Source organism: Opisthocomus hoazin, chromosome 5 (assembly GCF_030867145.1).
Source record: "Opisthocomus hoazin isolate bOpiHoa1 chromosome 5, bOpiHoa1.hap1, whole genome shotgun sequence".
In the NCBI taxonomy this organism is placed as follows: Eukaryota; Metazoa; Chordata; class Aves; order Opisthocomiformes; family Opisthocomidae; genus Opisthocomus; species Opisthocomus hoazin.
Window position 1 is genome coordinate 34,626,302 of NC_134418.1, and position 24,385 is coordinate 34,650,686.

Here is a 24,385-nt window from a genome sequence, read left to right on the forward strand (position 1 = left end):
CACCTCTGCAGGGATAAGGCGCGTAAGGAGAGTTCTTGTCTCCCCTGTGAGCAGCCTAAGAGGAATCTGCTTTTGGCCTTCGTGTGGATTTTTGTCCCTTTCTCTCATCTTCAGAGCCCTGAGGGGGCTGCAAGTGCTAAAGTCACAGCAGCAGGGTGTTTTGTTGGACAGGCATCTAAGGAAGAGACAGAGTCTCTCTCTCTGTCTTTGAATGAGCCCTGATATCCACTGCCTGAGTGCTGCGGAGTGATGCATACGATGGGATCAAGAAAAAAAGGTCTCAGTTCCCTGTCCTGAGGCCCTGACCTGTATTATAATATTGGGTCTGAGGCAGTATGTATCCTGCTCTTAGCCACTTGAAATGAACCTGGCCTAGTTGCTTCTCAGAAGTGTGTTTTCCATTAAGCAGCTCTATACAAGATTTTGAGTCAATGAAGGTGACACGTGGAAAAACAAGTAAGAAAATGTAGAAAAGATGAGATCCAGACATTTAATAATTTAAATAAATCTACACAATGGAAATAACTGCAATTTAAATGAAAGTACACGTTATTTTCTTAGCACTACCATTCTTGTAAGTGGAAAAAAAAATAATCCTCTCAGCTTATTATCACCATGGTCAAAACCAACAGCATCCAGAAAGCAAATATTTTCAATGGTAACCTAACAAAAATAACAGCTGGTTCTCTGGTCTGATATTTGTTTGAATTGTATGGTCTCTCTAACTCAGAATGCAAGTGCCTTGTAAAGCGCTGGTGCCATTCACAACCACAATGAAACAGGATCCATTCTCACCCAGGACAAGTGAAGCTCCTCTATGCTGTCCTGCTCCTTTAGTGCTTGTATGACTGCAGATACAAAGTATGCCACAAATACCCCTCCTTCAATGGCCTGCGCTTCCTTGCATATTTAAACTGACTCAGTAACATCAGTAATTCTACTGGACTTCGGTCACCTTGCCCAAAAAGATGAAGAACAACAAGAGAAGCATGCCCTAGCTGAATTTGGTTCATGTTTCAGTATGCCTCTTCTGTCCCCAAGTCTGTTTGGCCCCTTAGAATGTCAAGAAAAAAGAAAAAATATATAATCTAATATTTTTAATTTTATGTACAGGAATATATCGTTATGGCAACTTTGTACATGAAATACATACAGTATTTAAACATGAAAATCAGCTAGGTAGGAATTTACATTAGCAATACAACTGCTTCATGTGCAGCCCAGTTAATACTTAGTTTAGATCTGTATTTTATTGGGGAGAGATTTTAATAGTTTACAATCATAGAAACATAAACATTTAAAACAAGACTCTATAAAATAATTTACAGAAACCCTACCATCTACACTGAGAGAAAGGGTGTATGTCTGTGAGTTTTGTGTGTGAGTAACAAGGTGGACGAATGATGTATCTCAGCCTTTTAAGTATAAAATAATTTAGAAGCAGTTCATGCAGTATGGAAGCAAAGGAGTGCCAGTTCCTTCGAGGTTTCCTGCTATCTTGGACATCTACTGAGCATCACATGTGGGTCACCGGACACATGATAATACCATTGCCAGATGCTACCGGAGAGCACCAGACTCAGTTCCTCCAAACAATTACTTATGTAAACATAAATATACAAGTTGATATCTTTTCTACACAGTACAAATACAGGTCACAACTTCTCAGCTGTGCAAGTAGTCAATCCATATACTTCAAAGTAGGATAATGTTCAGACTGGAGTTCCATATATTCTTATGTACAGGGGCACTAACAGAACTTCCTCGTTTTCACCAATTTGCTCTGATATTTCACGGAGTGCCCGCCGTGCCCTATCACATAAACGTCCAGCAGGTAGGACTTGCCGGGCTGCAGGCCTCTGATTGTCTCTGTGGTCACTGCTTTCTGGATGTTCTGGCTGTGGAAATATTTACAGAGAACCTTTTCTGATTTCTTCCTCGTATCTGGACCCAAGCATTGATTCTGCTCTCTTTTCTTTTGCTCTTCATTGTAATTGTTATCCACTTCCCTCTTGTAGATGCAGAATTTGTTTCTCTCCTGCGTTCCCAGCCATGCCACCGTGACCGAAGAACAAGTGCGGAGTTTGTCAAAGGCTTTGATTCGTGTATCTTCAGGAAGAGAGGGAAACGACTGCTTGTTAGGCCTTGTTGTGGCCAGGATCTTCAGCATAGAAGCACCTTTTTTGCTTCCTTTCAGCCTAATCAGATATTTAGCTTTTGCTTTTCCCCGAAGCTGGAACTGCCGCACACCCTCCACGTTTTGAGACAAGAGTAGTTTTCCATCTCTTCTAACTTGGATCTGAACAGCATCCAGGCAGGAATGAATGGAGAAGGTGACTTTTTGGTGAGACGAAACAGGAGCAAACCGTAGAAATTTGGCTCCCTTTCTCTTGATGAATACATCCGTAACTTTGCCATCCTTCAGTTCAATTGTTTTCTGTTTAGCCTCCTCCTTCGTTCTGGCAAAGGTGCCAATGTATGCAGTGCTCATGTTACTGTTGGTATTTACTGCAAACATGTCAAAGTAGTACTGCGTATCAGGCTTCAGGTCAGACACTGTGAAGATGTTCTTGTTCCCGACACAAACTTTATGCAGGTCAACTCTCGGCTTTGAGGATGTTTGGCGCCCAAACTTTGATGATGATTTTAGGAAGCCACGTTCTTTGCCAGAGTTGTTGTCTGAGGGGAAGCCAAAATGGGCAAAGTCAAATGGACTGAAATCCAGACCTGGTTTTGGAGCCATCATGAAGGCATCATCAGAACCGAGCTTGGCTTCAACAGCACAGAGACTTTTGAAATTGTGTTCTTTATTGATGACTATGCAATACTGAATTGGCTGTTTCAGTAAGGAGGCGGTGGGACTTGGTTTCCATGCCAGCGTCACTGTTGTACGTCCCAGGGAAGTGACATCGATTCTGGGATCATAAGGTAATTCAGGATAAGGTTGGTCTGACTCTGGAGTAGTGGTTGCATACACTTTAAAATGTGTATCTTTCTCTGTTGACAGCAGATCTAGTTGGTACAAACCAGATGGGGAACTAGAGGACACAAAGTACTCAACATCATTGCCTTTGTAAGAGAACAGCTCTGTGCCTTCCTCATTAGTAATCTGCTGTTTCTGTTGCTCAAGAAGTTCTGGTTCACCTAGATTACAAGCAAAGAAAAACATTTGTACAGACACAATCTGCAAATATGAGAAAATAAAACTCTAACAGATACTTCTACATAAAATACAAAAGTGAGATGAAAAAGGGGGGTATTGTCTTCTGAGGAGGATGTAATCAATAGTTCTGTCAAATCAGAGAGGTAGATTGGTTTGGCACTCAGGTTAAAACCAAATGCAATAGAAATTGCACTTGACCAGTATTAACGGAGTCTTATGAATGGTAGCTAATACCTTACACTAGACTACTTCAGGCACCCAAGTTGGAGATGCCATAAAGCTCCCCAGGGAGAACTGACTCCGCTGCCTGTTTCTTGGCTTGGGCTCTTAGCTTTGGCCCACTGAGTCATGCTAAAATTTTGTGCCTAAATACAGTGGGGGCCCAAGGTGTGTGTAGCATACAGTGTGGTGTCCATGACATTTTAGCACTTGTATGAGAGGTTCTGGAAGTCAAAGGCCATGTCTCTCTTGAGTAGCAGTTACATGGCTATTTCCAGATAAGCTCCACACCTACAGACCAGTCCCCTCAAAGGGGCAAGCTCAGCCCTGCTGCATTGCCAGCCCTGTCTCTCCAGTTCTTATCTTGTGTACACAGCTCACAGCAAAGCCTTCATGCAAACGAGTTACTCTGGGCAAACACAGTTTGTTGTGGCAGTATCCAGTGCACTCTGTAACTACAACCTCAGCTTTTACTTTTACTTTTTTACAGCCCTTTTCCGTCTCATGTTGCTACCTGCTGCCAGTTTCCTGCACAACAGCAGCAGTGGAGCTGAAGATCCAAACAGCAGCAGGTCATAAAGACGGGCCTGCTGCGAGACTCAGCGTCACACTGAGACTGATCTGCAGGGCTTTGAATCCAGGAGAAAAGCAGGTCTCTGAGGCACATCAGAAGTCGTTGGTCATTTTTTACCTGAACCTTCTCCGCTGGCTTCCTCTGGAAGCTCTTGCACACTCAGTTTCCACTCCAGAGGGGCATCACATGGTGTCACTGTCACTGCTAAGGGAGTGTTGTCCTCTTCAACCACAAAGAAGTACCTAGAGGAAGGTTAACAGACCCATACGTCAATAAATCCTGATGGAAGCTAACCAGCACAGACTGACTTGACATGATCAAGGCTGATCTTGGAGGGGCAACAGAGACAAAAGCATTACTTGCAGGCAAGCGTGTGCAGAGGGAATATGGAAAGGCCAGTGGGCGAGAGCTAAGGGGGTGAGGGGAGTCCCCCCACTAATGTGGCACTGCAGAGTTCACACTCCGCTTGTCAAGACACGGCAGAGGGCCTTCTGGCCTCCTGCCCTCCCCTCCATCAGCTTCTCTTTTCACCTCTACACTAACTATATACAGTATAAATGGTCACAAAGGTATAAATGAGGGAAACTGGATCTTTCCTGGAATTTAGGGATATGCTTTTCAAAGCAGGACACACATTTTACGCTATGTCCAGGTAAAGGCCCTAGAAGCACATATAGACACATACACCTTCAGCTGTCCTCTCGTATCCCCCCAAGCACTGCAAGTCATTTGTTGTAAAATGTTTCTCACCGATGAAGGCTGAAGGAGGTGTGTGATATGAGGAGGAAGGTGGCAATGCTGTTCTTCCCTGAACTCTTTGGAGCCTCGGGTTCTTCCCCAGTCTAACCTCAGTATTTTCTGACCCATAGGGTGGAGGTTGGGAAGTAGGGAGTTCAGACCAGACTGGCTTACGCTGCTTCTTTAAAGCATATTTATGAAATAATGAAGAGAGACAAGTGTGGTGGGGTAAGCCTGTACTTTCTAATTTCCTTCCCGCTCCCTTTGCCTCCAGACATGGTTAGTGGCTCCACTTCAGGGAACTTTTGTGGTCTGTGGGAGCTCTGGGCTTATCCTAGAAATCAAATAAATTGGATAGACCCTCAGCCGGGGAGGTTAGATTGGGATGGAAACTCGCATAGTTGCTTACTTCACCAGACAGAACACTGGCATTTGTATTTTTCTGGTTTGGATCCAATTTTTATTTCAAAACACCCAGCAAATGAAGTGACTATCTTCAAAGTACAACTTCCTCACTTGACATGGGCAGAAATACCTTTTAGGGGTGTCTCGGAAGAGGTAGCTGTTAATTTCGGCTCCATCTGGGATGACTGATGAATCATGAAAAAATTCTTTGTCCCGGATCTGCATTTGGAAGAGCTCCTCATCTCTGGTAGGTAACTTCTGAGGTCTGGAGCTGAGCGGCAGCAGCAGCAGCAGCAGCAGCAGCAGTGGGCAGCGCAGCAGAAGCATCCTACAGCAACGACAGGGAGTCCCACCTGAGGAGGGCCGCACCACGCGCAGCAGGAGCTGCCACCAGCTTGTCCCACGCTGGTGGAGATCATGGCGAAACACCGGTTTATTTGTGACGCACAGTCACCGACTCTGCTAGCTGCAAACCTGTGTGGCTCTTCTGGGCTGATTTACTGCTGAAACGTGGGCATACCTATAACAATGTCGCCGGCACCTTCACTGTACTGCCATGAAAGCACCACGAATGCATATTGTAAGGACTAAGCTCACATCATCACAGCGCTTGGATAAAGTATGTAAATAAGATTTTTCCATCTTGAACTGTAATTGAAAGCAAGCCCATGCACTGATTGCACACTGGTATCTCTCCCTCTCATTAGCAAAGAGCAAAATCCTTCCACAGACTTTGCTAGAGCTACAGCCTGATGTTTTGCCGCAGCAGAAACAGAGCTCGCTGGACATGGAAGCCAGAGAAAGCACAGAGCAGATGGAGGGTACATCAATGTCACTTTCCTTAGGATATTCTGGTTGGGCTTCCAGTCCTTTGAAAAGTAAATATTTCCAGTGAAATTGTTCTTTATAAAAATAGTGAATTAGGAAAACGTGATATAAACCCACACATATTCAAAGCACATTGGTATTAGCATGCAATTCAGCAGGGCTTAATCCTCAAGCCTGATGGGAATTGCAAAACACAAAAGCAGAGAATCCCTCACAAATTTGGCATAATAATTCATAATCTCGGCCTTTCATTATTATGTCTACAACTAGGTCAGTAATGACTACCCTAACATATACAGTGGGACAGGCTGGAAATCTCCTTTCAGTGCAGTAGATGATCTCATATGTAATGGCTCTGGTACGGGGGGGGTTGGCTGAGGGGAAACAAAGCCCATTTGTGGTACGAGTATAGCAAGTTTAAATTGCTAAATGATAACATTTTCTAAAATTAGAAAAAAAAAGATATTTAGGCCATTATCTAAACGCTGTTAGCCACTGGCTTTGGGGAGAAGCATGATAAAAAGCTGAGCTGGCAGGAACCGTTTTATCTTGTTACTTGGCTGAATATGTGGTCATGCACCACTCCTCATACTGCACTGTAAGTTAACTATGGCTTTATAACAAACTCTTTCTTTTTACCTTCAAGACCAAATCTGCTGTTGAGATTGGGGGCTTTTTTTCCCCTGCACTTGACCTTTCCCTAATATTTTATTTACATAAGCAGGCAGCAGCCTCCTCTTCCCCCTCCCATAAACACCACAGGAGCCGGTGGAGGCCGGTGCGGTCACGGCGCGGAACCCTGCTCCCTGCCCCGGCCCACTCCCTCTGGCCCCTTGGGAGCTCTGAGCAAGCCCCAGTCCCCGTCAGCCGCCAAATCCCCGCTCTGCTCTTCACAGAGGCCGGTGCCCAGCAGCCTGCCAGCCTCTGCCCCTCTCGTCATCACCACGTCCCTGCTGAAGCTCACTGCCGCAGGCAGCACAGAGTCTCGTCTTCTTTTTCACCCCCAAGCTTCTGACAAAATTTTCTCCAGTCCACCCTCTGTGCTGCCTCTAGCTCCCCTTCCACTGTGCGCAGAGAGGAGGCTGTGGCTTCTGCCTGTCCTGCAGTCCGTCCTGCTCCCAGTACGGCTAAACGCAGCCGTCCACGCGCAGGACAGCAGGCCTCCTGACACCAGCAAGGCCCGCGGAGGGCTGTTTTCACCCTCATATCACTTCCTCTGCCTCTGACATCATTGTTATTTATTGCTCCTTCCACCAACGGCACAGGTCCCCCTCCTCTGCACCTCGCTCCCCTTTGCTGTCCCTGGCCCCGTTACCTCAGCTCATTGCCGCCTCGCGTTCTACTGTTTTCTCCATCTCACGCTGTCTAGCTCGGTCCCTGTCCTTCTCTCTATTTTCCCACCAAAACTGGTGATGCAAGAGGGAAGAGAAAATAAGTAGCAAACCCCAAGGTATCCGTAAGCCACAAGTGACGCGTACTGAAAGCTCCCTTGCCAGGATGCAATTTTATCTTTGCCTCCTTTCACTCATGCCTTCCCTTATGCCAAGGGCTGCTACTACACCTCCCTCAGCTTTCTCCCTCCCCAGCCCGCTGCATATTCCTGTATTTGCAGCCAGACCCTCTCCATCCTGAGTGAAAAACCACAGGAAAGATGAAAGCGAATGCTTGAGGTTCACCTGGCAGTTTCCCTGAGGTCGTGTCCCAGGTGGGCACGGAGACCGTGGAGGAGCTCCATGCCCCCTGCGAGAGAGCGGCAAGCGTGCCAGGGAGCCCTGTGGCAAGGTTGCCAGTCGATGGCCCCGCCATCTTGTGGGAAAGCCCTGCCTGTGCTGAGGCTGCCAAAAGTTGTTTTGCAGTTGGAGAAGGCTGCCACCCTTATTTATACGGCGATAACCTGGTGACAGCAACACACAGCCACAGTTCCCCGTTTACAGGGCTTGTAACGCTTCATATGCTGCGCTTCGTTATTGTTTGGGATGTTTTAGTAACAGGTTAGTGCAGTGCTCTGCCCTGCGGAAAGGAAAGGAGTAGAGGGCTTTACCTAAGACATGCAGTTGCTACTTCTAGTTAAATCCTGATTTAGCTTTCCCAGCATTTGTCAACATTTATCCCAACGAGGTCCTGACTCAGCTTTTGATGACAACAGACATATTTCCTCAAATTCAGACTGAAGTGTTGATACTTATCAGCAAAGTTAATGACATTTGACCTTCTGGAGCAAAGATCGTAAGTCAAAATACTTGCTGACTTAAGTCACCGAAGTCAGCAGAAACCTCCTCTCACACAAAGCAGGATGAGTTTTGTGTGCTCTAACACGCTGTTTATTGATTTTTCAAGTATTATCGTTGGCCAACAGGGAAGAAATTCTTTCCAACTTAATCACAACAGTCACAGCAGATTATTTGGTTGGGTAAGAAGCTCTGACACTTTCTGCAGACAGCGTCCTCCACATGAACCCCTTGAAACTGCAATCTCCTATATTCCCATAGTCAGTTCCAGTGCAATGTAACCTCTAGTAAAATAAACGATTCTTGATTATAGGACTACCCAGGCTAAGCTTCACTTCTTAAATAATTTCATTAGCTAATCCCTTAAAAAATGCCTGTAGAAAGCGTTTCTGTCCCCTTCAACAACCACGGTGTAACAACAAGTTACAGGTTTGCCTCTGATTTCTTCATGTATTTGTAAAAGCATTTTGGCTTAAAAATAACCACAAAAGACAGATTAAGGTTAGTTCTGTGACCCCTGCCCAGCCTGGGCAGGCAGCACTGGCCCATCCCGTACACGAAACAGGCTGCAAAGTCGTCAGGTGTTACTGAAAAAGAAAAGTTTTATAATCTTTGTTGCTTTACAAGTGAATAGGATTTTGAGTGCTTTCTTTTTGACATATCCAACCTCTAAGGCTTCAAATTGGCTCAGATTTCATGCATGACACTTCCAAAAGTGGGACACCTCAACAGCAAATAGGCATCCAAAACTCGCTCAGTTTTTGGAAACCGTGCTGTCAGTGCTACACCACCCTTTCACACCAGTTAAACAGATTTTATTTTTTTTGGTGCACTCGTAATTTGGCAGAGTTTTAAGCTAAATCCCCTATAGTTTACTCACACAAAACATCAAGAGGAAAGAAAAAAAAAAATCATTTATTGTCCCATGTTTCTTTCCAGGCAAGTTCACCGCTGGGCAATGACTTTGACAGAGTCCCTCAGAAAATGCACTTGCTAGATGTGAACACGTGAATTTGTGCTCTCCCACCCAGGCCTCGGAAACTTTCCACAAATGATTTTCTTGTCTCGGTGTGCTGTGCTCTGCACTGGTTTGATTTTTAGAAGCCAGGTACAAGCTGAGGCCTAAGCGCTGCACTGCAAAGCCGTACAAATGATGTGAAATATATTGTGTGATTTTTTTATTCTCCAGACTGTGCCACCTCCAAAATGCCTCTTATTCCCTTTTCTACAAGTTCGTCTTGTTTTCTTTTCTTTTAAACTCTGAGTCAATATTTTATTGATATATTCCTGCTGACTGGAGGGATTAGCCTGCTGTTTATCACTGAATTTAAGAAAGCGCCAAAATAAACAGTCCTAAGTGAAATAATAAGCACCGTTTTCCTTCTCCAGGATTGCAAAAGTGCCCTCTAATGGCCCATTTTTACCTCTTGCTTTTTCCCCAAAAATCTCTCTAAACCAAGCCTTAAACCCGAGCGCGAAGGCAAACCTCGATCCCCGTTCCCCTGGGTGAGGCCGACACTGGCTGCGGGCTAAGGAGCAGGGGCAGGGCGGGCAGTCCGGGACAGAGCTGGCACCCCTCGTCCCCACGAGGTTCATACCCTGGCACCGGGGAAAGGAAGGGATCGCTCGCCAGCCCAGCCGTGCCAGGCCGTCGACCTTCCCGGCATTGCCAGAGGAGTGGGAGATCCCACGCTGCAGACACAAGCACGGCACGAAACGAAAGGCAGAAACCTGCCGCAGCGTGGAGGGAGCGGGACGGCGCATGCAGACGCCAGTGGCTGTAGAAGCAAGAGCCACGCTGAAAAACGTCCTTGAGAAAAATATGACTTGCTTGTACACTCTTTCATTTCGAAAGGAATGGGAAAAAAATTTTTAATTCCTTTTTCCTTTTTTTCCCCTCCTTCTCCTTCCCCCCCTTGCAGACTGACCCAATTCGGGGAGCCAGGTTGTGAGCAGGGACCATCCACTGGGTCCCCATCTCCTCCCAGGTAGGGCTGCTCCCAGCCCACCTTCCAGCTGCACAGGGCCACCCGGTTTTGCCCGTTGGCCACGGGGCCGCCCAGACTGGGGAAGGCTGAGCGATGCCGGGGCAGCGGCAGTCGGGGCAGATGGCCAGGGTTTCCTTCAATTCTAACCTGGAAGGCAGCGGTCCTGTCCCCACGTGAGCAGCTCCCGGGCTGCACAGACACCCCGGCAGCAACAGCCACGCCTTGGAAGAGGTTTACTTCACAAACCTATATGTATTTATCTAAATAGATCAACAGAGGAAAAATGCATGCTGTACACTTGGAGGGGGATATAAATAATTTTAAACACCTCAAAATTTACCACTTTGACAGAGGTTGGTTTTTTTTTTCCCTTTCACAAAGCACAAATAAACAAAAACAGCAGTCTGGCCATTTTATAAACTTGACCTATAAGCACATGCATGAAAATTATTGTTAAATCGGATCACAGATTTTATAATGATACAATTCACTCATATCTTTTGAACAGTTTCCACTCAGGCAGTGAGCCTTACCTGGCCTTTCCAACATCCCACGCACACAAGCCCTCTGTCCAGCCTTTAAGATCTTTGCGTAACAAACGATCTATACAAGAGGCCTGCAAATGTCTAGGTAAACGCCAATTATAAGCAGAAATGGTGAGGATAATGGGATTTGCAACTGGCTTAGGTTCTGACCCGGGGGACAAATTAGCCAGAGCTGCGGCAGCACCGTGCGGGCTCTTCCCGCAGGCTGCAGGATCAGCAGGGTGGGCACATCCTCAACCAAAGCCAGAAATGGGCGGCCTTGGGGGCACATAAAATCACCCCATTTTTGATTTCACTGATCAAGCCTACAATATTTTCTGTCTGCCCTAAGGAAGCCATTTTTTTCCAGAAAAATATATCGGTTGCACAGGGTGTACCCCACGAGGTATCAGAGGCTCCCCGCTCACATCCCGTCACAGGAATCCCACCCAGCAAGCTGAGAATCCGTTTTGTTTGGCTGTTTGGGATCAAAGCAGTTGTGTACTCCTGTTTAGGTTTCATCGGGCATTTATTTCACACACACACACACACGTGCGCGCTCACAGGAAGGCTCAATGCCACCAAATATACCTACACTCCGTAAAAAGGGAGCAAGAGTATTCGATTCACCACATGCAATGCCAGTGCTATTGACAAGTCATCTTCAAGTGCCTTGATCTGTGGAAATCATTTGCTTTACTTCTCAGCTGTCTGCAGGTCACAGGCACCTGTAAAGGATTTACAATAAGAAACCAAAACAAAACAAAAGATCTGCATTTTCCTGAAGCAAATGCACCTGGAATAAATAAACCCTAATATTTAATTACAGAGAGTGGAAAGTGCATGACTATAATTCAGTGAGGATAATTTCAAGGCACTGCCTGCCACAGTGCTTTTGTGTTGCATTTCTTCTCTTTTCATTGTAGGGACAGTTAACTTTTTTCCCTCCTTACATCCTATTTTTAAACTCTGGTGCGTTGGGGGTTTTTTTGGTTGTTTACATTACCCATGCTGCATCTCATAATAAATCTATAGATTTATTGACATGATTTAAGTCCAGCTTCGGAAAGAAAAGGGCACTGTGTGACTTCTTTGACTTATTATAGGAACGCTGCAAGTAAAGAGGCTGTGAGCTTTTCCATTACACACTTCATTTCCAGAGATCTATAACACTAATATACGCACCTCAGCACACAGAGTTATCACCTCAGCAACAGAGGAGTTTAAAAGCACCTACCATTGTCGATTACAATACAATTAGTTATTTTTCATGTGCAAACAAGGAAAAGTAACGCCTTTGAAATTTTAACTATTTACTGGGAGCTGCTTGGTTTGTTTGTTCAGGGGGAGACCAGAGGGGAAAAGTGAAGTCCTGCCATTTAATACTTACTATTCCTTGAAGGATCTGGAAAACGTTTGGTATGCTTTTCTTTTTCTTTTTCTATTTCTTTTTTTTTTTTTTTAATTTTTAAAAAGCAGCGCTCTTGAAAACTTATTGTCTGGTCTTGCCTTGTGCCTGGGGAAAAGCACAGGCCACGCAGGGCTGCGGGAGCCTTGCCAGGAGCTCGGCCAGCGCCGCCCCAGCCAGCCCCTCTGCCGGAGATGTGCACCAGCCCAAAGCCTATCTCTATGGAACAGGGCGGGGGGGACGAGGAACGCAACCCCGACAGGGACACAGGGGTGTATTGCTGTCTCTGTGCGTTTCAAAGCAAAATATTTTTGTGTAGTGTCGTGGCCGGCTTGAGGTGGCAGCTCCCGTTGGCAGGACCAGCTGTAACTGAGAGCGCAGAAGCATTTATGGACCTATAATCTGTGGATTAAAGCTCCCTAAGTACACACGGACACGATTGACTATAATGGTGCCTTTGAAGCATTTAGGGTGCACCGTCCCAACAGCCTGGGGACTAGCCGGCCGCCTCTTGCAATTCCAATTCAGCTCGCGATTTTCTTTGCTGGGTGTATTGTTTTAGCAAAGCAAATCACAGTAGCATGGGGAAAAAAATCCAACTATGTAAAAATAAGATGGTATGAAGAAATAAGGGTACATTTCCACAAAATCTTAACGAACAACAGCGGCAACGAACTACAACTTAGGGGAGAGGTTAACTCTGAAGGGGTAACATTGTAAAATGCAGAGCTGTCTCAAATTAGACATGTTGAAAAGCAAACATACTCAGGGAGATATAGTATCAAAAATCAAATTTTACATGGACTATTTTGTTTCTAAATGGAGCCTTATTTATTTTTCCACTTTTAGTGGAAACAGATTCAACTCTGATTACATCGAAATCACCATCCTGGAGCTGGTGGTAGCTGGATGCTTCAAAAAACAGCTGAGCCAGGAGATGCCATTTGGGACACTTGAGGAAATGCCTCGTAGTTTTTCTTTTTTTAATCAGAGACCACATACCAGCGCTTCTCTCCTTCACAGCCATCTCGACCCATGCGACTGAGCAGTGAGTGTCAAAACCAAAACAAACAGCGAGTCCCCAGCGACCTCTGGTACAATGCTCCGTTGTTCTCTCACGCCTCTCCTTGCGAGGGGACGGCAGCAGCACGGGAAGAAGCAATGTGCTGGAGTGCTGGGTGGCAGGCAGCTGGCGGCTCGCCCCCCGGGCCGAGCTCCACTTCCCTGGGCCGCTCTGGCACGGGCTGGCCTGCATCCTTACTGTGGTACCTGCTCGTCCTCCCAAGCCTGTACAAAATCCCCACGCAGCTGGACGTCGCTCCCAGAGAGGGCAAGTGTCACGGGATGGGTGACTGGTACCAGCTCTTCCAGAGGAAAATCTCATGTCAGATGCCCAGCTCGGAGAAGGGGAATTTTTTCCGTAGTCTCAGCAGGGGTTGAGCCCCAGTAGGAGAAACAAGATAAGGCAGAGAAATCTTAGTCTGCACAACTCCAGGCCATTTACAATAACCAACCCTGAATGCCACGCAGCTCTACCACAAATCTTTCATCACAAGATCTGGAGGTGTTTTATAACAGAGTAATTATTATCCCCTTGTTACAAGCAATAAAAGTGGGGCAGCAACTTTCCTTGTTCAAGGAAATCCCAATATAATCCCTTCCTTTAATCAGAAAACAATAGCTACTTTCCTCGGCCAAGTCATTCCGCCTTCAGCACAGCTCTCTGGGCGTGTGTTACTGTCTCTCCATAATGAATTTCAGCAAGGGGATTAGTGGGGAGGAACACATACGAACAATTACAACTTACAACCAACACAAGCATGTTGGTATTTGGTATGGAGTTTCCCAGTTTCTCTGTAATGCTTCTGAATGACACTACGAGCAACCGCCCTTGCCAAAAGCCACGGGGACAGAGATGACTGAAGTCTCAGGGTGTGATAAAGAGCAGGAGCAGAACCAGGGTCCGTGCATCCTGCCGTCGCATCCTCAGGCCGCCGGGGCTTACGGCTGGAGCTCAGAAAGACCTTTGGAAAGCGCTAAAACGTAAAAATGAAGTCATTAATTGTGTTAACTACCACAGGAGTTAAAGTTGCTTGAGCCGTTCCTAGGGCCTGGTGAATACCCCTTGCCTGGCAGCTGCCCGCGGCCAACAAGGTGTTTGCTAAAGGGGAGACAGCGAGGGGCTCGCGCCGGGCTGGGAGCTGCGGGAGAGGCAGTGGCAGGCCAGGGGCCGCGGGTCGCCAGCAACACCCGGAGCGCTCGTGTTTCGTGGAAAGCTGTGCTGTGAGCACGCTGGAATTGCTTACGCGCTTCTCCCCTTCCACTTTTTGGTAGAGGATTAAAAAAGGGAAAATCGCTGACTACTTTGAAACCTTTCTAAGCAGATGGAGGCCGATTCCCTCAGCTTCCACCAGACACACGGTTTTCTTCAGCGTGAGGAACACCAGCACACATGGGCATGGGATTAGAAAACGCAGCCAGCCCAAGGACGTCAGTATTCATGCCCACCTCCCTACCTCTACCCACGTAGTTTTCCTGCAACAGCTACACAGAAATTCTCATTTGCAGTTTTACCGTATCTTCCTGTTTACTGCCTGGGATTTCTCAGTGCTTCCAGGCTAACCAGTAACGACCAGTAACGCCTGCAATAGCACGGAGAGTAACAGCAGCAGTTCTCCATTCAGAAAGCCCTCTGGCAGCTGAAGAGTGAAGCAGGACAGCAGCTCCCGTACCAACGCCTGTTTACGGTGCTTGTGCCCAAGAGGCGATCTGGGAAGCAACTGCACCCCTGCGTGGCCACCAGGACAGTGTCCCGCCGTGGTTCACAGGGGTGGTGGATATCTGGTAGCAAAGACACAGCCACAGGAACTCACAGAGAAACTGTAGCGGGCATCTGGCACCAAATGCAATTGTAAGGTTGGAGTCCAGGTTTTTTTCAATCCAGGAACACTCGTAGTTAACTAGATACGAGACAAGGAGAAAATACTATTTATAGGAACAGGGGAAAAAAATTGTTTCTATTTTATTCTGTTCTTTCCTATGTTTTTTCAATCTTATCCATGTGTTGCTTTTAGTTACACCTGAATCAGGTAAACCAGATCCTCAGCTGACTTCAAAGAAATGACGAACTTTTTCTACCAAATCAAGGGTCTAGCCCATATTACTTATGACCACAGTAATACATGTTATGCAGATAGGTTATCCCTTAAAATTTCCAATTCCTTAATTATCATCAAAATCCACATTTTTCTGATTGAACTTACTGTCCAAAATTGGAATCAGTTATAATATTATCTGCCTTCAGCTTTAAAGGCATGTAAAGAAAATCTTAGGCTCTACAAGTTGTTAATGAACCTTTAAAGTGCTCTCTCATAATGATTTGTTACGTATCACAGTAATTCACAGATGCCGTGTCTCATTTTCCCTAGTTGGAAAAGAGTTGCTGAAAATATGTAAACATTTGTCAAGTGTTTGAAAATGGAAAGTATCAAATGCAGTGCTAAGGATATTGATATTTACATATTTCTACCAGCGCGTTCAGCGTTAGAGCTGGCAGAGCTCAGCCACGTTACAGCAGCAAAGACCTCCCAAGACCCAGCGTGGACACCATCCCTAGCAAGCAGCACACACAACTTCTTAGTCACCGCATGAGATCTGGTGGCCTCCTCACGGGCTGCAGCGGCTGAGAGCACGGGATGCCCCACCGCAAGTGAACCACACCACAGGGACGACGATCTGCCTCACCACTTCTCCCATGTGTCATTCAGAAAATCACCTCTTTCGCACGCTCACTTCTATACGCTGCGTGGGCAGGGACGAGAAAAAGCAGGAATGCTCACGCTGGCTAAACTTTGCCTACTGGCATTTCTTTCCTTCGCATTCTGCTTGAAAAAAGAAACAGATTCCTCCAGAGGACGGCTCGGTAAATTGGTGAAAATTGTTAGCGAAGGATGTTAGCTGCTCCGAATTTCTCGTTGCAGCTACCTGCGGTCACCCCCATGGTGCCTGCCACTTCCCGCCGCCTCCAGTGAAAATCCGAACTTCTGCTCACCCCAGTGACCTGACCCTCGCACAGCGAGGTGCAGGAGATTCATCCCACCCAGATCCATGGGTGGAGGCTCCGGCCCCCGTTTCCTAATCCTTCCGCTACCCACCGGGACAAATGACAGCAGTGAGCGTGCCCGTTGTTCACGATGTTCCTCATGGTGGTTGTAGTTGCTGACAAGTGGACAAAAAATTTGGAACAAGCATGGCCAGGTGCTGGAGGAGCTACGGACCCACGTATCCTGCGCGGCTGAATGAGCATCAGCGTCACTGAATGTCTCCAGGGCTGAGGAGCCACATGACAGAGAAAGGATTCGCCTCCAAAGGGCAAAACGGTACATGCCCAGAGAGACAGTGAACCACAGGTATGGAGACTGCTGCCAGAGGTGGGTCTGCAGTCAGAGCTGACACACGCATCTGTCTGAAGATGTTACAAGACACCGCAAGTCCAACCGCAGCTCATCAGCCACCAGCCCGTCATACCGAAGCAGGACAGGAGCCTGTTTGGGAGCTGTCAGTCTTCAGGGCGACTTTCTAACACTTTTGGAGGTTTTTCTAAACGGTGGACTTCTGCATGGCCAAGCTGAAAAGTCCTTCCCGAGTGTGAAAAGATGGGCGGTCTGAAGGGACGTGCCGCAACAGTTTCAAACCTGCCAGGGTCAACTACAGAACTGTGGTAAGGGCTCTCAAAAATCAGATTATCGAAAGGGTCGGCTTCAGCTCCACTCTGCTGCTGGGCCAGTGTTTATTTGTCCAGGCTGGCAGGCGAAAGGTTAGTCCTTTATCTAGTTACCACGAACAAAGGCAGAGGGAACACATACGGGCGGATAGGTCAGACTGTCACGGGTGACTGAACATCCAAACAACCCCAAAACCTTCAGGCCTTCTTATGGTAACCATACGTCCTTGGTTGACAGCGGGGAAAAGAAGGGAAACGAGGTTTGGGCTGGAGCTGGGCTTTGCTCCCCACGTGCACGTTCCACCGAGGGCTGCGAGTCAGGGTCCGCACAGTCCCCGGCCGGACAAAACCACGCTGAGCCTGCAGTGCCGAGTGGGGACAGCCATGAACCCAGTGAGCAAAAGGTGGAGCCAGAAGTGTGGTTTGGCCTACTGGAAGTGCATCTTACGGACATACATAAATTTTGTGTTTTCTGATTAAAGCCCTAATTGCCTGGATTTTCTTATAAACGCTTTGCAATTGTTTTTTCTTAAGTGAGTGGGAAGTAGAACACGCTCCATAAATTAACATAGCACATTTCTTTCCCTGAGCCTGCCGCCCTGCTATCACACACTTGCAAGAGATGTCTTATACTCTTGCTTTAAAATACCTGCTTAATTCAGATGTTAAATTAAGTTAGACTGGTTCATATGACGTGAAAGTGACTTAAAATCTACTTATTTTTCCTAGGATGAATTTTTTTCAACTGTTGTACTATAACAGGATTATAGAAGTTTTAATTGACTGACATTAAATCTTCCCTACCAAATTGTAACTTTAATACCCCCTAGGACTATTAGATTTTTATTCATTATTTCTCATTACTGAAAAATCAGTTTGAGAGCACCCCTAGGGTCTTCCCCAAATAAGGATAAGATCCTATTAGTCCTACAAATCATACTCAAGGAAGTAATTCTTACCCAGGAGAAAAAACCCATGGGGAATTAAGTGCAGATTTAGTAGCCAAAGGAAGACAAAGAATGGGGACTCAAAACCATTAACACTGCTCACTGGTATTTTCCTTCGCATTCAGAAACCAGCTGGCAGCTCCGAGACACTTGGCTTTCCCGCACCATCATCATCCCGATCTGTAAACTGCTTAATTTGCATCAGGTTTCTGGATTTCAAAATGCTGAGACACGTTTAGACTGTTTGACTATAAACAAATTAGCAGCAAATCTGCTGCACCTAAACAAAGTAGCGAGAGAGAGAGAGTGCGCGCACTCTCATCTTCACGATATCCTGGTTGCTTTGTAGAAACCATCCACCGCGTTCAATAATCCCTGCAGATGTGTGCGAAGAACCCGCGGTCCCGTCGCGCCTCCCGCCTGCCTCCCCACCAGCCTTTGCAGCAGGAGCGGCAGCTGCTCCGGCGCTGCTCTATTTTGGTACTGAGCAAGTTAAAAGCGAGAATGATGAAAAGCATCATTTTTCTCACACCCTAATAAAGTTTCAACCCCTTTAAAGTTACTTTTCCCTAAAAAATAACAAGAGAGGGAAAGAAATATGCTCAATTAGGCAAACAATGCTTTTCCCCTGTAAATCACAGGGGAAGTGTCGGCCTCGGTGGTGTGTCACGATGTGAGCGTGCGAGGGTCACGCTAGAGGGGCACTCATATCCGGACCCACGGAGGGGGGAATAAAGTAGGAAAGAAAAATTATTGCCTTTTGTTTTTCAGATTTCCAGGTGCTCACAGTAAGTACCCACTGCTTCTTATCTCAGCTGTCATGCAAGCAACAAACATCTCTCCAACTACTGAATTTAATTACCCTAAAACCAGAGCAGTCCCGATTCAGGCAAAAACCCCAACAACCCTGTGCGCTCTTGAGCCATTTCTAAGAAATGCTGCAAAAGCTGTGGTTACCCGAGCGCTCGCCCCTGCCTGGGTGGAAGGACGCAGCCCACGGAAAGATGCTCGGCGCAGGGTTTGCCTGCATCCCTCTGGTAACTCGGGTATATTTTTGTTTATCGAAGCAGTTGTGGACTGGGGGCTGGGTTCTGAGACCGCTCGTGTTGCTGATTACTCAAACGGCATTTAAATCCCATCCTGTAAAAGGTTCCTGAGAGGATCATCACGTTTTTGGTGAAATAGTATCAGCTGTCTCGCACATGCATTGAAAAAGATGACGCTTTGCCTGCTTCTGACGTGTCCCGCGCAACCGACATGCTCCCCAGGGTCCAATCCAAGCCATCTACGCAGCCACGAGATTTTCGGCTGGTTCCTGTTACAGATCTGCGTTAACATTTATCGTTCACCCGTTCAGTGGGTGTCCTTGCATACTGCAAATTAGAAAATTAATTCTGAAAGAACAAACTTCTTTTTAATATTTACTCCCTCTGTCCCTATTAATTTATTTCCAGCTTTAAGCACATTCTCCTGGAGTTATGATTTATTACCCTGACCTATTTCCCGATCTGAGGGCAAATACTTCCTCTCCTAATGACAACTTGTTAAAGTTTTCAGACATAACATCTCCTCAGCCTTCAAAGCTCCTTCCATCCATCCATACGCATTAGCTGATTCGAGTCGTTTTCTCAGGCAGAAACTATCCCCGTTTGATCTAATGAAGATTTCTGTCGTGGCAGTAGCGAATTCTCAGTCACGATGTAAAACGAAGAGTGAGGGACGCAGCTTCCGTACTCTGCCTTTTGTCCAAGGCGATCCTCACTCACTGCACCTCTCACTACTTAATAAAGCTCAAGCAGTACTTGAGTCCCTTCTCACTGGTCTTACCTAAGACGTTCTCTTTCCTTTAACATCATTCTGATTTATTCTCCTTTCACTCCTGTTTGTGCAGTCAGTGACACCGAAACACAGAGCTCAACAGCATTTGGTATCACACCGGGTTCTCCATAAGCAAGTTAAACATCAGTCTCATGGGCTGCCTATACACTCTCACACAAGCCTTGTACTCCAAACACCTACATTGCTTGATATATAATTAGTTGAGGTTATCATCCTCGATGCTGGGCATTCCCACCAGCACGTGCTTGCCAGCTTGTTTTCTCACAAGAAGGAGAAGGCCCTTCCCTCCTTCAGTCAGGTCTACCCTTCTCCCCTGCATTTTATAACCAAACAGAAAAAGAAAGCAAAACCTCCCCCCGATGCTTTAACTCTCACAAGTGGTTGAACTGGTAGCCCGGAGCAGCTATATGGTCTTCCACGTAAACAACATCAGCCCCTTTGAAGGCACTGAATGAGAAACGTGCAGTTTTCATTAGACTGCCCTTAACGCAGAAAACGTGTGCGTTCGGCAGGGCCGAATGGAAACCCGCCATCCCTGGTGTGTCTATCGGTACGAATTCGTAAGTCTGCCTCCTGCAAAAGCAAGCCGGGGACTGAAGAGATAAATACTCACTTAGTAAAACAAAATAAAACCAGCTTCAGAAAGACGCAAGACCCTGAAGGAGGACTGAAATAGCCCCTTGAAAACAGTGAAGTAATGGGCGTACAGTTTTATTGTTCGCATAAAGTTTAGTGACTTCAAAATGAATGCGAAGCCAAACAAGACTTGTTATCCCACTAAAATCTGTGCTGTAACTGAAGCCAGTACCCAGATGTTCTGTGGTAAAATCCGCCGCTTCGCTGCATAAAAGCATCACGTACCCTGACGTACAGTCCTGGCTTGCCTTTATCCAAACCTACTCAGATTCTGGATTATTTTTCTAGCAATCTTTTAAACTGCCACGGAAAGCATAAAAGGTGGTCTCCCACAACACCGCTTGGTACCAGCCTGAAATGTAAACATTTGCAGAAATAAATCAGGATTTCTTTTTAATAAACTGTTTATTACCAGCCTTTTGGAACATAAATTGCAGAAGAAAAAGCGGGGTCCGAGTTTAATACATCTCATCTTTCTACATACCTTGAGGCAGAAGAGACCCTGGCACATTTCGGAGCGAACCGTCCGGTGAACAGTCTCCGTCCAACCCTAGCGAAGGCACAGGACAGGGAGCAGAAGGCCACCGCGCCGCGGGAGGCTCGAGACCACACTGCGCAGCCGAGGTGAGCCCCCGCTCCCCCGGCACCATTAACCCACCCATCGCTAGCTTCAGCTCCCAGGAATCATCCCTTCCTGTTCAGGGGACTTCTAAGGTGGACAAGCCTTCCGAGGAGGACAAAGCGGACTTGGAGAAGCCATTTCTGTCCCTACACACAGTTTCGGCGTGGGAGCTGGGATGCTCTGGGGCAGCCCGGGCTCTGGCCGAGCCAGCCAGGAGCAGCGCGGCAGCGGAGGCGGCCCAGGGCTCCGATGAGCGGGCCACAGCACAAGCGAGCCATGGTACCGACCCTGCCCATGCCACCTCATCCCCAGCCCAGCACGAAGGAGGAGGAGAGGCGTGCTGGAAAAACCATGGCAGACGGGCTGGAGCTGCGCGCCGGGAACGTTACACGTCGGATGAACGCCGAGTACATGGCGAAGGCATTCGAGCCGAGCAGGGGAGGCAGCACAGGCGTTACGTGATTTTGAACAGCTTGCTTGACAGTTTGCACCATATTGTATTTATAAACATTGGGGAAACCTAAATGCTTCTCCTCGGCGTTTCCGAAGTAGTCATCCACAACAAAACAGGCGCGCAGGGCGATCGTGTGCAGCTCTGCCCCACCTCCGTGACAACCTTCTTAAAACTGAAAAAAAAGGGGCCCTTATTAATCCCTGTGGGATCAGCATCCTGCATGGCGTTCAGATTCCCTCCCAAACTGCGCATCCGATCACCGACGCCTGAACTCCCCCTTGGAGGCTGGGGCGTGAGGTAACCCGCCAGCCGATGACATCAGCAGCACATCACCCGCTTGCCACCACCCGCGGGCGGGCAGAGGACACGCACGCCATGTCACCTGGCTAGCAGGGCTGCGATGATGCGCCGCGGTGCCCGCCCGCCACAGCAGAAAAGTCGATGGGGTTTCTGCCTGGGGCCGCGCAGCAGCGAGGGCAGCGCGGTGCACCCGCAGTCCTCATCGCGGGAACGTGGCGAGGCTGAAGGGACTTTTCAGGCGTATTATAAAGCTCTGTCAAGTTAGGAGGGGCTCATGACCTGGCAACACAGAAAGTCCAGAAGGAACAGGTATCGCTCTCCTCGCAACAGGATGAAACACAGCCACGGGACCCCGGACACATCCACACAGTACACACACGTGATGCACTGCTGCGCATCTCTGCTTCATCGCGCTTTTAACGGTCAAGCTAGAACATAAAAATCCCTCCATGTTTTAAAAAAGCCCTCTCCTTCTTCAAATATTAATGAGTTTTAAATTCTAGGTGTTACTCTAAGTGCTCACAGGGACTTTTAGTGATGCTGGGAAGCTGACTTTGGCAGCTCTCCTCTTGCAGGTATGCGCTTCGCTGCAAGGTAGGAGCGCGAGGCTGGGAGGATGAGGCATTCCTGACGAGAAGCAATCCGAAATGCCATTCCTAAAATAGCTAAGAATCAGCGACTTTCAAAGTAGGCTGAACAGAACCACAAAGTTTTTCTCCCTGCTCCCTGCCAGCACAGCTGAGAGTGCTGGTGATGTCTAACGCCCAGGCGCTATTTTTTTTACAGAAACCAGGTTACGGCCAAGCCCGCAGCACCTTGCCAGGGTCACTGATGTATCAATCACTCGCCGCCAGCTGCCCGGGGAGGAATTCACCCTCGCATTGCTCTCATCTCTCCCAGTTTTACACAGATACAACTCCACCCGCTCAACCAAGCACGAAATCGGTGCACCTAGGCTGGCAGCGGGTGCTGGATGGGGCTGCCAACGCCAGCTGACTGTCGGATGCTCCGATGCAGACACCGGTGCCACATCTGTTTCTCTGAATGTCGCCTGGCATCTGCTTGCCAGCAGCCAGCCGGGCCAGGGAGATCTGCGTATTTACGCCGGGGACCTCGCCTCCCCTGCGAGCTCACCTCCCGCAGCTCGGTCAAGCCACAAGAACAGCGATACTGGTTAAGTGGCTTTAATTAAAGATTGTAACAACACGCTAACCAGGTCTTTTGGTGGGGAGGGAAAGCGCAAGGGACACTACAAGCTTCACGAGTGGCTCTCTGGAAGCGGCCGCAGAGAGGCTGCCTCGCTGACACGGGCTCCCACCGGGATGGCTTCCAGAGCAGCCCTGGGCAGCGTGGCAGGGGTGAGATCGCGCCCATCCCTGGCACCAAGCGAACGCGCCTGAGGAATCGGGGCTCGTTACCGCTCCGGGGTTAAACGCATCCGGAACAAAACCGCTCAGAGCATCGCTGCTTTTCAAAAATCTGCTCTAGCCTTCAACTGCGAAGGTCTAAACGCAGAAAAGTTCTATCTGCAAGCGATTAAACAACGCTGTGTAGCCATTGTCTCCGCGCTGTCGAAATAAAAACACGACCCAAGCCGCACGGAGCAAACCCCAGCGCTGACACCCCGCCGCCGAGTTTCCCGTCTGCTTGCTTTGGTAGCCGCTTTTTTTTTCTTTTTTTTTTTTTTTTTTTTTTCTTTCTCCTCTTTTTCTTTTTTATCTTCCCTCCCCGAAAACCAAGTGCGCTGCCCGCAGAGAGGGAGCCGGTGCCTGCCTGGCGCCCACCCGCTCGGCGCCCGGAGGACGAGCCGGGGGTCCCGGCCGAAGGAGGGCAAAAAACCGGAGCGGAAAAACCAGACCCCGCAGGGGCAATAAGGGGGAACCCGGGAGGACTGCCGAGGCCCTGCCGGCAGCACCCCGCAAAAGCCGCGGCGTAGCGGAGCGGTGCGGGGACGAAGGGCCGGACCGCCCGCCCCTGCAGCCTTACCTTGCGGCGTCCGCTCCCGTCCCGTCCCGTCCCGTGCGGTGCCGTGCGGTGCCGTGCGGTGCGGTCCCTCCCGGGGAGGGCGGGCTACGGTTTCTTTTTTTTGTGGGGGGGTTCACCTAACCCCCCCGCTCCGGCGGGGACGGGCTGCAACGGGGACTGTGTCACGCACGTCCCTCCGCGCTTTATAGCCCCTTCCTCACCCCTCCCCGCGGGGAGCGGGGGGGGGGGAATTAAAAAAAAAAAAAAGAGAAAAAACAATAAAACCCAGGGAAAAGGAGCCGGGAGCTTTCACCCCCTCACCCCCGCAGGGCACCGCCGCCGCCGCCCGGGGCGAGGGCGCGGCCCCGACCGCGCCTCCCGGGGGGACCCGCGGGGCGGCTGCGCGCCGGCAGAAGTTTGCGGAGGGGATCGGGGGGGCCGGAGGGGCGCGGAGGGGATCAAGGTGCCGCAGGGGCGCGGAGGGCCGGCCGCCGCCTCTCGCCGCCGCCGCCGCCGCTGCCGCCGGGGCGGGCAGGGGTGCCCCGCGGGCGCGGCCGCCCCGCCCCGCCCCGCCCCGCCCGCGCGCCGCTCCGCGGAGGGGCGGGCCCGCGGGGAGACCCGGTCCCGGGGGGGCACCCCCTCCCCGCCCCGGTCGGGACCCGGTGGCTCGGGGGGGGTAATGGGGAACGCGGGGGGAGAAGGGGGGGGGACACACACAGCGCTCCCTGCTTCTCGCTTTAACGCAGCCGCTGGTTGCGGGGGTTGGGGGAGCGCTGCGGAGCGTCCCGACGGGCGGGGGTGCGGGAGGAACGGGGTCTGGTTAA

The 24,385-nt window shown here is 48.8% G+C and overlaps 1 protein-coding gene across 1 annotated transcript; it reads right to left on the bottom strand.

The window, feature by feature from the left end:
- Positions 1-559: 559 nt before the first annotated feature.
- On the bottom strand, positions 560-23,891 carry NDNF (neuron derived neurotrophic factor). The gene is made up of 4 exons (XM_075422190.1): positions 23,583-23,891; positions 5,230-5,427; positions 4,074-4,198; positions 560-3,144 (listed from the first exon to the last, which is right to left on the bottom strand). Exons 2-4 carry the CDS (start codon positions 5,424-5,426, stop codon positions 1,751-1,753), a joined length of 1,716 nt encoding a protein of 571 aa, XP_075278305.1. The 5' UTR covers position 5,427; positions 23,583-23,891; the 3' UTR covers positions 560-1,750.
- Between the last annotated feature and the right edge of the window lie 494 nt (positions 23,892-24,385).